At 51.2% G+C, this 13192-nt stretch overlaps 3 protein-coding genes across 3 annotated transcripts; 1 reads left to right on the forward strand and 2 right to left on the reverse strand.

The window, feature by feature from the left end:
* On the reverse strand, positions 1 to 1508 carry EAH_00052120 (hypothetical protein; the record flags this gene model as incomplete). Its single annotated transcript, XM_013391171.1, has 4 exons — positions 1 to 374; positions 477 to 556; positions 780 to 896; positions 1233 to 1508. Coding segments are annotated over 4 exons (847 nt in total), but the record flags the coding sequence as incomplete, so codon positions are not given.
* A 967-nt stretch (positions 1509 to 2475) lies between these two features.
* Positions 2476 to 6370, forward strand: EAH_00052130 (hypothetical protein, conserved; the record flags this gene model as incomplete). Its single annotated transcript, XM_013391172.1, has 5 exons — positions 2476 to 3379; positions 3564 to 4180; positions 4369 to 4672; positions 4867 to 5944; positions 6274 to 6370. The coding sequence occupies 5 exons, from the start codon at positions 2476 to 2478 to the stop codon at positions 6368 to 6370; spliced, it is 3000 nt and encodes a 999-aa protein (XP_013246626.1).
* A 241-nt stretch (positions 6371 to 6611) lies between these two features.
* EAH_00052140 (Wee kinase, putative) lies at positions 6612 to 12857 on the reverse strand (the record flags this gene model as incomplete). The annotated part of the gene is made up of 9 exons (XM_013391173.1): positions 6612 to 6671; positions 7328 to 8336; positions 8509 to 8798; positions 8977 to 10172; positions 10398 to 10560; positions 10891 to 11022; positions 11469 to 12219; positions 12444 to 12691; positions 12837 to 12857. The coding sequence occupies 9 exons, from the start codon at positions 12855 to 12857 to the stop codon at positions 6612 to 6614; spliced, it is 3870 nt and encodes a 1289-aa protein (XP_013246627.1).
* Positions 12858 to 13192: the final 335 nt, after the last annotated feature.

Raw genomic sequence — 13192 nt, forward strand, 5'->3', positions numbered from 1 at the left:
GAAGCCATCCATTAACACCGCTCTGCCTCTGATGAATTTCTGCATCGGTGAGTTCCGGTTCGTAGTCAACTGTGGTAACTGGCCCAGTAAATGTTCTACGAACAAACGGCCTCTTCTTTAGATCGTCAACATTAATAGGAATGCCTCGTCGCCTTTGACGATGTAGCCCTTGAATACGAAGCCTCTCCTCTACCGGATGATCTGCTTCCTCTCGAAGCTCTTTTAGCAACTGGGGTACTTCAAGGTAAGTGCCTCTCCCACCTATACTATAGAGAATTTTTTGACGCTCACTTGCTGACATCTTTGTGTTCGTCTGAAGGACATCTTGAGCCAATGCCTCGTTAATATCCTCCAGTGCGCCTCTGTAGCGTGGCCTGTTGAAGGGAGAAGCAAAAGCAAAGCAGGAAACACTAAATAATAATACAAGAAAACAAAAACAAACATCAATACACAACACAAAAAGATATAAGGCTCACTGAAATGCCATTCGCTTCTCAAATATCCGGGAAAGCGCTGCGTTATAATCCTCCATATCCGTTGTTTCGTCTGAAGCGGCCTGAATTAAACAACAAAGAAACAGAGCAAAGCAGCAATAGGAGAAGAAATGCGGTAGACAGTAAGCAAGCATAAGAATAAGAAGCAGAATTCGCAAGATAAGAGATGAGAAGGAAGAAGAAATCAAGCAGCAACAACTGAATATTAACAAACCAATATCTGTACATATGACTGAATATATTCTTAACAAACAAATATCTGCACATATCTAATAAACAACATACCGATGTATTCGCAGCTGCATTCCAAAGAAGTGGTAATGCAGGTCCTATACCCTTATCTCTTGGTGGCTGACGCGGGGGAGGCCTCGAGACAGGCGGCCGATTCTGAGGAGGGCCGTCCTAATAATAAATCAAATGCAGCGAAACTTCGCAAGGAAATAAATAATAAAGTAATTTATTCTATTATTATTAAATAAAATAATAAATAATTATTTTACTCGATAATAAGTACTCAATAAGAAGTCAAACTTTAAGTACACTGAATGAAGTAAAGAGAGCGAGAAAAAACAAATTTCTAAATAAACACAAAGCCATGCACACAAATAAAGACGAAGACGTGCAGCAAATACCGGCTACTGCATGCATGTTGTGAATAGATAGTTCGTTGTTTATGTGCAATCTATGCTTGTTCAGGGTGTGCTTTCATTGTGTAGTGGGTTTAATTATGAGACAGACTCTCTTTTTCCTCTTGGAGGGGTCTTTAGACTCGTCGCCGGAGCTGGAGTCGCCTTCGCCGTCCTTCCCCGAGCCGGAACCCGATCCCGATCCCGAACCCGAACCCGATCCCGACGAGCCTGACCCTGATCCTCCAGAAGCCCCTCCCCCTCCGCCGTCTCCATTGCTGCTGTCTGCTGCTGCAACAAACAGAGAAGAATCCCCCTCTAGGGGCCCCCTCAGAGGCAGCAGCAGCAGCCCTAAAGCAACGAAAAGAACGGATAGACGCGGAGCCATTGCCACATGCAGTAGGGTGGGGATCGACTGTCCCTCCGGTGTATAAGAAGCAGATGAAGAGGAAATGCTCGAATTAAAACAAAAATAAAAAATAAATAGCTCGCAACAACAAAAGAAGGAACGCCAACACCGAACAAGAAAACCCTTGTCGTGGGGCCTGGGCGCCTCCCTGTCGACAGCCTCCCCGAGGCAGAACCAGAAGGTATATTTGCTTCCCTCCTAGCAGCAAAGCAAAGAAAAGACTCAAAGAATAATCTACCACTTTGGATTAGACGAAAAGAAACAAGAAATATAAATGCAAGGAGAGCGAGCGGTGGGTGGCGCCTCGTGCGGCCTTTCCTGATAAAGAGGCGGCTCTCTTCCACTCTCTCTCTCTGCTTCTGCTGTTATTTTCGATTAAAAAATAACAGCTTAACTTCCTTCTTACTGCTAGGAATGCATTTTAGCAAACAAACAAAAAAACCAGACTGCTAGCCTCTCCTCTTCCTCTCTAGAGGCCTCAGCAGCAGCCTCTCGTGCTGCCAGTCCGCTTCACACTTGGTGTCGGGCCCCAGGGTAGAAGCCTCGGGTGTATCTGCGTAAAGAATGAGCAGTATAATAGCAATTTAATCTCCCTCTATTATTTAATAATATTTAATTTAATAAAATACAAACAACAAAGACTCAACAACAGACAGCAGCTCTACGATCCATCATCATCATCGGCAGCAGAGGGCCCCCAAGGGGCCCCTCTGCACTGTACTTCATTTCTCTCTCTCTACTTGCTGCTGCTTCCTTCATTTGTTTTATCTTCACAATATGCATAGCCTCAGCACTCATATTAACTTTTCTATCCCTCTAAAGGGGCCTCATTAGCAGATAATGTAAATATGCTCTACAGGGCTGCCCGGCTTCCCTCCAGCAGCAGCTGCAGCAGCAGCAGCTGGAGGAGGTAGGAGCAGGAGCAGCAGCAGCAGTAGCAGCAAGCATGCTAAGCTCTATCTTGTTGCGTCATGTGCAGCAGCTGCTGCTGTTGCTGCCTTTGATCCTCCCTTCCGCCCTGTGCAGCACTTACTCGCCTCATCTCCCCCCTAGCTGCAACACTAATTGCAGCGACAGCAGCAGCAGCAGCAGCAAATTTCCTGTGTGCTTCTCTTACCGGCTCCAAAGGCCATGCGGTGGGATCGGGATCGAGTTGTCTCGGGCTTCTTTTCGATCCCCAGCAGCAGCAAGAGCAGCAGCAAGGGTAGCAACTGCAACAGCAGCAGCAGCAGCAGCAGCTTCGCGGGCTGATGAGGTGCCTCGAGCAGCAGAGGCCCCGCCGGGTCAACAGAGGCAACTGCACCTGCAGCAGCAGAAGCAGCAGCACCAGGGAGAGGAGGAGGAGGAGGAGCAGCAAGAGGAGCAGCAGTACGAGGATCTGTTTGCTGCTGCTGACGGCTCTACAATATACGCGTTGAGCAGCAGAAGCAACTGTCCTACTGCTGCTGCTGCTGCAGCTCAGGGTGCCTCTGCGGTGGCTGTTTGGAGGGTCAGCGGCCCTCTTGCTGCTTTCGTGCTGCAGCTGCTGCTGTTGCCTCAGCAGCAGTTGCAGCAGATGCTGCAGCACATTAGAGAGTGTGAGCGCTGTAGCGCCCACCTCGATCCTTGCCCTGTGCATCCCTCTCCTACATGCAGCAGCAGCAGCAGCAGCAACAGCAGCAGCAACAGCAGCGCCAACAGCAGCAGCAGCAGCAACAGCAGTAGCTGCTGCTGCTGCAAGTCTTTGCTGCTGCCTGCTGTTCCTGCTGCTGGGCGGGTGTTTATATCGCCTATTTGGAATCTATTTAATGAGGGAGAGGCAATGGATGAGGCGCTGCTCCTCTTCTTTAAGGGACCCAAGTCAGCCACTGGTAAACCCTAAACCCTAAACCCTAAACCCTAAACCCTGAGCTCTGGATGCGACAAGAAGAGAGGGTGCTTACGGGGTTTGGCCGCAACATGAGCGGCCTTGAGAGCCGGGAAAATAGGGTGTAGGGTTTTTACGGTTTTAGGGTTTAGGGTTTAGGGTTTAGGGTTTAGGGTTTGTGTGTACAGGAGAGGATGTGGCTGAGATTCATTCGCATGGGGGTTTAGGTACTTTATCTGTTTTGTTTGATTTCTTTGAGAAGCAACAACTTTTGTCTGCTGCTGCTGCTGGGGGTTTACGGTGTATAGGCAGCTCTGTAAACAAAAAAGAAGAATTGCTGTTGCGGCACCTGGGGGATATATACAGACACTTGCTGCAGACAGACAGCAGCAAACTACCCCTAGAGTTTAGCTGGCGTCAGCAGCAGCAGCAGCAACAGCAGCAGCAGCAGCAACTAATGTTGCTGCAGCAACAGCAGCACCAGCAACAACAAAGGAAATGCTGCTGCTCGCAGCGGCTCTTTAGTCTTCTTCTGAACAGATTTGTTGCAGAAAAACAGCAGCAGCAGCAACAGCAACAGCAACAGCAACAACAGCAGCAGCAGGAGCCGCTGCAGGCGACAGGCAAGGCCGCAGCAGCAACCTGCATCTGCTGCAGCAGCGCCGCTGCTGCTAGGGGGGCCCCCAAGGGGGCCCCCCTGAACCCTTCTATTCGCTTAGCGAGGCCAGGAGAGTTTGCTCTGCGTTCGTTTTTAAATGGGAAGAAGAATGTGCATCAGCTGCATGCACTTGGGGCTGTCTTGAATGTAAACCCTAAACCCTAAACCCTAAACCCTAAACCCTAAGCCCTAAACCCTAAACCCTTAATTCTAATATGTTTCCACATTGGGGGTGCGTCTGCTTCTAAGTCCACGTGTTTCGTCTTGTTGCGAATCCTAGGGTTGAGGGTTTAGGGTTTAGGGTTTAGGGTTTAGGGTTTAGGGTTTGCGTTTAGGCGGGAGGTTCTGAGCAGCTGTCTAGCGCTGTGAGACGCCTAGTGGGGGCCCCCCAACGTCAGGAGGCCCTAAGAAGGTGGCGAACAGTTTTAGGGGGGGCCCTGGGGGCCCTTGAGGCTTCTCTTGCAATAAGTGACGACCCGCAGCAGACTGATGCTGCTGCTGCTGCTGCAGCAGCAGCAGCAGCTAACCCTGCTGCTGCTGCTGTCTTACAGGAACTACAAAATGAAATCAATAAATTAAACGCACAAACGCAAATCGAAGACGGACTCAAACTCGTCCTTCTAGGGGCCCCCAATGCAGGTGCTGCTAAACCCTAAACCCTAAACCCTAAACCCTAAACCCTCAAGAAAGGCCTAAGGCTGAATAATTGCACTTTTAAACCCTCATCTTCTTTTTATGGGCCCTTGCAGCGAAGACCCTGGCATCGTACACACCCCACTAACCCTAAACCCTAAACCCTAAACCCTAAACCCTCGTTGTTTTGCTTGCTTCAGGGAAGAGCAGCTTATACAACTTGCTGGTAGGAAGAGAAGCAGCAATTGTCTCTGATGAGGCGGGCACCACTCGCGATTTATTATGCTGCTCTATTTGCTGCAGCAGAGGAGGCAAGGGCCTCTTCAAGCTGCAGCTCACAGACTGCGCGGGGTTAAGGCCTCCTGCTGCTGCTGCTGCTGCTGCTGCTGATGCTGCTGCTGCTGATGCTGCTGTTGAAAGGGTGAGTCCTGTGGAGATAGAAGGCATGAGGCGCGCTGTAGCAGCAGCACGAGAGAGCGATGTGCTGCTGCTGCTCTTGGCAGCGCAGGAGCAGCAGCAGCAGCAACTGACCCAGCAGCAGCAGCAAGAGGCCCAGCTGCAGCATCTGCAGCAGCAGCTGCAGCAGCTAGGGGGGACCTTAAAAGACATATTTAGCAGCAGAGGAGACACACAACAAAAACCTCACATCCTTATTGCAGTAAACAAAACAGATCTGCTGCTTCCGAAGCAGCAGCACCCAGACAGCAGCAGCAGCAGCAACAGCAGCAGCAGCAGCAACAGCAGCTGGGAACGTAGCAACACTCCTAAGGGTGTGGGCGGAGGTCAGCATCATACTGGTGATATGAACAATCAGCAGCAGCAGCAGCAACAACAACAGCAGCAGCAACAGCAGCAGCAGCAGCAGCAGCAACAGGAGCAGGAGGAAGCAGCAGTAGCAGCAGCGGGCAATTTGCTGCAGCGTCTGGATAATAGTATAGATGATTTGCTGCCCAGTTGTGCGCTGTCTTCTGTTTTTAATTTTAATGTTTGCTTCGATGAGGGATTAAACAGCCAGCCGCGAGTGCTGCCAATCTCTTGTCTCTCAGCTCTTAACCTGCAGCAGCTGCTGCTCTCTATTCACTCCATCAGCAGCAGCAGCAGCAGCAGCAGCAACGGCAGCAGCAACAGCAGCAGCAGCAGCAGCAGCAGCAGCAGCAGCGGGGAAGAGGCTTTGTTTTGTTTGCAAAGCGAGCGCATTTTGCTGCAGCAGTTGGCGGAAACTCTGCAGCACTTTTTAGGCATTGAGGAGGCCTTTGAAGAGAAAGTAGAAGACCTCAAGTAAACCCTAAACCCTAAACCCTAAACCCTAAACCCTAAACCCTATGATGTATTCGAAACCGCAAACCCTATATAAATAAACCCCACATACTTTTTTGTGTCTCTTTATCATCTCTCTGTCTCTTTGTCTTTATCTGTCTTCATCTTTATCTGTCTTTGTTTATATATATATTATATATATATTATATACATAATATATATATATATATATATATTTATATTTATTTGTCTCTGATTGTCTTTGTCTTCATCTTTCTCCGCAGCAGCAGCAACTCTCTTGTGCTGCCTAGATGAGGGTTTAGGGTTTAGGGTTTAGGGTTTGCGTGCAGCTTTGCGTTGCGTTTGCTGGGGAAGTTGACTGGCATTAAGTGGAAGGCAAAGGAGGCCGTAGAGATCGTTCAGAGAAACTTTTGCTTAGGCAAGTGATGAGGGTTTAGGGTTTAGGGTTTAGGGTTTAGGGTTTGCGAGAGTGGTTTGGGTCCTAAACCCCAAACCTCAAACCCTAAACCCTCGAAAGCCTCCACCTAAAACCCCTAAACCCTAAGCTCGATAAAAGCACTACCCGGCCTGGTTAGGGCCAAGGGTGTCTGGCGAAAGGATTAGGGTTTAGGGTTTAGGGTTTAGGGTTTATATACACCCCACACTTTGGGGGCCCTGCCTTCTCGCCTCAGACAGTTGAAGACTTCGAAAGGAGAAACACGAGAACTTCTTCTATGCGGCTGAACTCCTGAACATCGCCTAAACCCTAAACCCTAAACCCTAAACCCTCAGCCTCCCGGTCAAACCCTTACCCGAACACCCAGCTGCCCTCAAACCCTCAACCGAGGGGTTTACAAGGTCTAACGTTTGCTCTTCTGAAAGGACCTCCAAGAGGTGGGGAATCATCTCTAGGGTTTAGGGTTTAGGGTTTGTGGTTTAGGGTTTAGGGTTTGTGTTTTAGGGTTTAGGGTTTAGGGTTTGTTACCCGAGTCCACTGATCCACGTGTAGATTTTCAACTTGGAAGGAGACGGCTTGTTGGGCGTCTGCTGTACTTGCTGCTGCTCCGGTTGCTGCAGCAGCAGCAGCAGCAGCAGCAGCAGCAGGAGTTGCTGCTGCTGTAAGAGACACCAGCCAGTGCAAGCCCCGCATACACCCGCGAGGACCCCCCGATCTTTTTAGGGTTTTCCGCAGCCTTCGAGCCTCTCCAACAGGCATTTGTCGGATCTCACACTGAAAACACAATTAGGGTTTAGGGTTTAGGGTTTAGGGTTTACGAGGGTTTACGTGGGTTTTTTCTAGGGTTTACAGTTACGAGGGTATACAGGGGTTTATTACTAGGGTTTAGGGGCAACGAGGGTTTACGAGGGTTTAGAGTTTGCTAGGGTTTAGGGTTTAGGGTTTACCTTCAGTCCGTGCTTCAGCAGCAACGCACGCAAATGAAATGCTGCATGCAACAGCAGCGGTTGCTGCTGCTGCTGCTGCTGCTGCTGCTGCTGCACGCACAGCAGCACTTGAGGCAGGGCCCAGCCAGCAGCAACATCTTGGATGCTGCTGCTGCTGCTGTTGTTACCCATGCAGTGGCTGCTGCTGCTGCTGCTGCTAGTGCTGCTACTCGCACTGCTGCTGCTGCTGCTGCTCGCTGTGTCGGCGCTGCCGCGTTTGCTGCTGCTGGCGCTGCTGCTGTTGCTGCTGCTGGCGCTGCTGCTGCTGCTGGATTCGCTCCAGACTGGCGTGAGCGCTGCAGCAGCAGCAGCAGCAGCTGCCGCTGCTGCAGGGGAGTCAAGATGCTGCTGCTGGATTTGCAGCAGCCGCGAACAGAGACAGTCGATGTCGACCTCTACGCTAATAGCAGCAGCAGCAGCAGCTGCTGCTGCTGCTGCTGCTGGCCCATCATGATCTTCTGCTTGGCGTATTAACCCATCACTCCTCCCACCCACAGCGAGAACCTCTCTAAATTTCGTTTGCTGCTGCTGCTGCTGTTGCTGCTGCTGCTGCTGCTGGTGCAATTGCTGGTGCAGTCTGTTGTGGAGCTGTTGCTGCTTGTGCTGCTGCTGCTGCTGCTGCTTGGTGGATTGCTGCTGCTGCTGCTGCTGCTGCAGCGTGGACCCCAGAATACAGAAAAAGAAGCCTGAGTTGTAGCTGCTGCGATCAACCGGCAGCAGCAACTCGAAGTGCAGCTGCTGCTGCTGCTGGAAGCCCTCTATCTCCTGCAGCAAATGCTGCAGCAGCAGCAGCCGTTGCAGCTGCTCCTCCACGCACTGCTGCAGCGGCACCCCCCCCAAGTCTTCTTCAGCAGCATCACCATCACCATCAGCAGCAGCAGCAGCAGCAGATGAAGCCATAGACAGCTCTTCTACTTCCTGCTGTCGCAGCAAAAGCCTTGCATGCGAAACGAACTCCGCAGCATTTTCGCTGCAGCATACACCTCAAACCCTAAACCCTAAACCCTAAACCCTATTTGGCTTATATGGTGAACGTGAAGGCAATTACACAGAGAAAAAACAAAGCCCGTAGATGGGGTGTTGCTGCACGCACCTCTAACCCTAAACCCTAAACCCTAAACCCTAAACCCTAGGACACTTACTAAGGGAGAGTGAGCAGGTTCCAGAGTCTGCTGCATCTGCTTCTGAGTTCAGGGGACGGTTCTAGATCCACCAACCTCTTCGCCGTTTGCTGCTGCTGCTGCTGCTGCTGCTGCTCCTGCTCCTGCTCCTGCTGCTCCTGCAGCTCCTCTGAAGGGGCCTCCAAAGGGGCGCTCAACCGTGTTGCTTCTATTGCTTGCAGCTGCTGCAGCAGCAAATCTTCTGTCAGCAACCCCCCAGCAGCAGCAGCTCGCAGCCACCCATCCAGAGACAGCACCGACTCAGGCGGCACCTGCTCACACCCCAAACCCTAAACCCTAAACCCTAAACCCTAAACCCTAAACCCTAAACCCTAAACCCTAGGCGCAGAAAAGATATAGTCAAGGGCAGACAGACAGTGAGAGAGGCCTGGATCTAGACGTGAAAGCCACGAAGGGTTTAGGGTTTAGGGTTTAGGGTTTAGGGTTTACGTCAAAGGCGAATTCGAGTATGACAGGGAGGAATGCAGAGCATGTCCAGATGAGTGCGAAGTGTTCGTGGGGTTCTTTTGCTGCAGCAGCAGCAGCAGCAGCAGCAGGGGCTAAGATATCTGCTGCAGCAGCAGCAGCATCAGCCTCAAAATAAGCAGCCAATACACCTGATGAAAACTCTAGCGAGGAGGCCCACACCCTCAATGAGGGTATATGCAGCAGCAGCAAATAAACGCAAGATAAGGATGCTTCAGGTTGCTGCTGCAGCGGCTGCTTCCTGCTGCTGCGGTAGCTGCAACCTATGTAGCAGGCCTTCTGCACAGGGCATCTGCTGCTGGGGGGCGCTGTTGTTGCTGCTGCTTGTGCTGCTGCTGCTGCTGCTGGAAGCACTGCATAGGGTAGCAGCATAGGAGTCGCTGCAGCACCCAGCAGCCTATACACCGCACCAGGTAGACACAAACCAAGTGCTGCTTCTCTGTTTGCTGCTGCTGCTGCGGTTTCTGCTGTTGCTGCAGCTGCTGCGCTTGCTGCTGCAGCTGCAGCTGCACTCGCTGCTGCTGCACTCGCTGCTTCCTCCGTAGAGTGCACATCTAGCGGAACCTGGGGCTTGTTGCTGTTGCTGCTGCTGCTGTTGCTGCTGCTGTTGCTCCTGCTGCTGCTGTTGCTGTTGCTGTTGCTGTTCCTGCTGCTGCTGCTGCTACCTTCAGGTGGGTGCGCCCCAAGGGACTCTTGGGGCGGTGCAGCAGCGGCAGCAGCAGCAGCTGCGCAGGATTCAGCCTGCATCTCCGCAGCAGCAGCAGCAGCTGCTGCTGCTGCTGCTGTCTCTGCTGCACTGGCTGCAACGTCAGCAGCAGCACCAGCAGCAGCAGCATGAAGGTCGCTGATTGCAACTCCAGCATAAAGAGAAAGACAGTTATAAGGAATGAAGAGGTCTGGTAGCTGCTGCAGCTCCCTCCCCGCCTTGCTGCTGCTGCTGTTGCTGCTGCTAGCGCTGTTGCTGCTGCTGCTGCTGCTAGCGCTGCTGCTGCGTGTCTGTGGAGGCCCAGTAGGCGCTGCAGCAGGCCGCAGCAGCGGCACTTCAAGGGGTCTAAAAACCCCAGCAGACAGACAAAGAGCAGCAGAAGCAGCAGCAGATAAACGCGGCGGAGGATATCCACGTAACGTCCCTCCAGTAGATGTCTCCTTGCGGTCTTCACCTGCACAAACCCTAAACCCTAAACCCTAAACCCTAAACCCTAAACCCTATAGGCTTAAGTGCTAAACCTCTAAACCTTAAACCCCCTCGCTTGTGCAGAGACAGTCTATTGCCTGAGAACAACTACGGAAAAGGGTTTAGGGTTTAGGGTTTAGGGTTTAGGGACCTCGGGAAGACGCGCGTTGGTTGAGAAGCAGCAGCAGCAGCTGCTGCTGCAGCTTTAAACAGCTTTGCATGTGAGCGAGGGGTTTAGGGGCTTGAGCTCCACAAGGCAGCAGCACAGGAAACTGCTTTAAGGGGGCCCCCCGCTGCTGCAGCAGCTGCTGCGCATGCTGCAGCAGCAAATCCAATAGACACTGCCGCAGCTGCACTGCTTGAGGCCCCCCAGGCTGAAACATACACAAGCACAACATCAAGTGCTGCTGCTGCTGCTGCTGTTGCTGCTATGCTGCTGCTGCTGCTGCTGCTGCTGTTGCTGCTGTGCTGCTGCTGCTGCTGCTGCTGTTGCTGCTATGCTGCTGGTGCTACTGGTGCTGTTGCTGCTGCAGTTGCTGCTGCTGCGGCTGCTGGTGGTGTTGTAGCAGCATCAGCAGCAAGAGCAGCAACAACACACGCAACAGACGCAGCGAGGGTTGCTGGCGAGAAGAAAAAGAAAGGCGAGAGCGGGCTACCACTGCTTCGGTGTCTTTAGGGTTTAGGGTTTAGGGTTTAGGGTTTACGAGGGTGAGTTTATAAGACTCAAATGAATAAAAATCAATAACCCTTTGAAGAGGCACCGCCTGCCGCAGCAAATGGGCGACTGTCTGCACAGCCTCTGGCCCAAAGGGAGACTCGCGCAGCAGGTGAAGCACCTGACCCACAAACCCTAAACCCTAAACCCTAAACCCTAAACCCTAGACCGTAGGCATTGACTGTTAGGATTTTTGTACTTGTGCTTGAAATACAGCAGCAGCGTGGGGGCGTGTAGGGTTTATGAGAGCTTTTTAAGGGTTTATTAGGGTTTATTAGGGTTTATTAGGGTTTATTAGGGTTAATGAGGGTTTAATAGGGCTTGGTAGGAACAATAGGGTTTATCAGGGTTTATTAGGGCTAATGAGGGTTTTATAAGTGTTTAATAGCTTTGTCGAGGGTTTATTAAAGTTTGCTAAGGTTAATAAGGGTTTTTATTAGGGTTTAAGATTAGGGTTTAAGACTATGATTTAAGATTAGGGTTTAAAACAATGGTAAAAGAATAGTGTTAAGGGTGTATGATTAAAGAAAAGTGTTTAGGGTTTAGGGTTTAGGGTTTAGGGTTTACGGGTGTGAAGGGGGAGATGGTTTCAGGGTCTTTAAAGAGGTTAATGCTTTGCTGGGGTTTAGCCAGGCCTTTAAGCGCTGCTGCATAGAAAGGTAATATTAATTCTCGTGAAGGCGGCGAAAGAAAAAAGTCGGCAGCTAAAACATCTCGAGCTTCCGGCCTATTATTAGGGTTGTGCTGCAGCAGCGGGGTTAGCAGCAAAGCAACGACTCTGGGGACATAGCAAGATAAGAATCCTAGGAGATCGAACGCCTCTTCTTCTTCTCCTGCTGCTGCTGCTGCTGCTGCTCCCGCTGCTGCTGCTGCTGCTGCTGCTGCTCTTGCACGCCCTGCAGCACGCTCCTGCTTGTCACGGGCTTTCTTCTGCTTCTGCTGCTGACGCTGCTGCCGCTTCAACAAATCCATCTCCTCCAGCAGTAATTGCTGCTCATGTAGCTGCTGCTGCTTCTGCTGCTGCTCCTTCTGCTGCTGTTGTTCGTCTTGTTCGAGGAGCCCCTCCTCTTCCTGCTGCTGCTGCTGTTGCTGCTCTGCCTCCAGCGCACCCTCCTCTTGGTCTTCTTCCTCCTCCTGCTGCAGCTGCTGCAGCAGCAGCTGCTGCTGCAGCAGCAACCGCTGCTGCAGCAGCCAAGTGCTGCTTTGGTGCGATAAGGCCCCTAATACTAAAGACCTCTCCATTGCTGTAGGAAAGGGGACAGCCCAGAGCTCAAATATACAAACCCCTAAAGAAAATATGTCGGCGCTTTGCCCGTACCTGCATGCACCAAACCCTAAACCCTAAACCCTAAACCCTAAACCCTTAACGCTTGAGCTTGTTTGGGTTTCAACATTTTCGCTCCAATACCCGTAAACCCTAAACCTTACACCTACCATCTATACTCAAATAAACCTGTGAATATACCTACGTCACAACCAAACCCTTCTCTATACCTTAGGGTTTAGGGTTTAGGGTTTAGGGTTTAGGGTTTAGGGTTTTACTGGGTGCTGTTAGCTTGCTCAGGAGCCATATAGTGCACCGTCCCCACGCCTTTGCTCAGCGAATTATTCAACAACTGGCCAAACATAGGGGCCCCCAAAGGGGGTTGGGGGCCCCCAGGGGGCCCCCCAAGAGGGGGGCCCCCTGCAAGGGGGCCCCCAAGAGGGGGGCCCCCAAGAGGGGAGCCCCCCTCTTGTTCAGCTGCAGGCTGCTGCTGTCTCACTGGACGAGTCAAACCAAAGTCTCCAACCTGAAACGCCAAACCCTAAACCCTAAACCCTAAACCCTAAACCCTAAACCCTAAATTCTAAAGTCTCATCGGGACCGCCAACCCTAAAACCCTAAACCCTAAAACCCTGAACTTAAACTCCAGTCAGAGGCTCGATGGTGCATACGGAGACGCAGGAAAGCTTCATTACCCTGTGTATTCCTTTATATGCAGACCCTAAACCCTAAACCCTAAACCCTAAACCCTAAGTATGCCTTTGGCTTAGAAAGTGGTGGGTGTGGAGAGAGGCTCAGGTTTGGGCTGCTAATAAGGGTTTGAGGTTTAGGGTTTATGCGGGTTTACATTAGGGTTTATGAGGGTTTATGAGGGTTTATGAGGGTTTTTAAAGAAGCTTTACGAGGGTTTATGAATAGGGCCTATGAGGGTGTATGAGGGCTTTTGAAGAGGGTTTATAAGGGTTTATGAGGGTTTATGAGGGTTTATGAGGGTTTATGAGGGTTTATGAGGGTTTATGAAGTTTTA

This window comes from Eimeria acervulina, genomic scaffold (assembly GCF_000499425.1).
Source record: "Eimeria acervulina Houghton genomic scaffold, Eah_scaff921, whole genome shotgun sequence".
Lineage (NCBI taxonomy): Eukaryota > Apicomplexa > Conoidasida > Eucoccidiorida > Eimeriidae > Eimeria > Eimeria acervulina.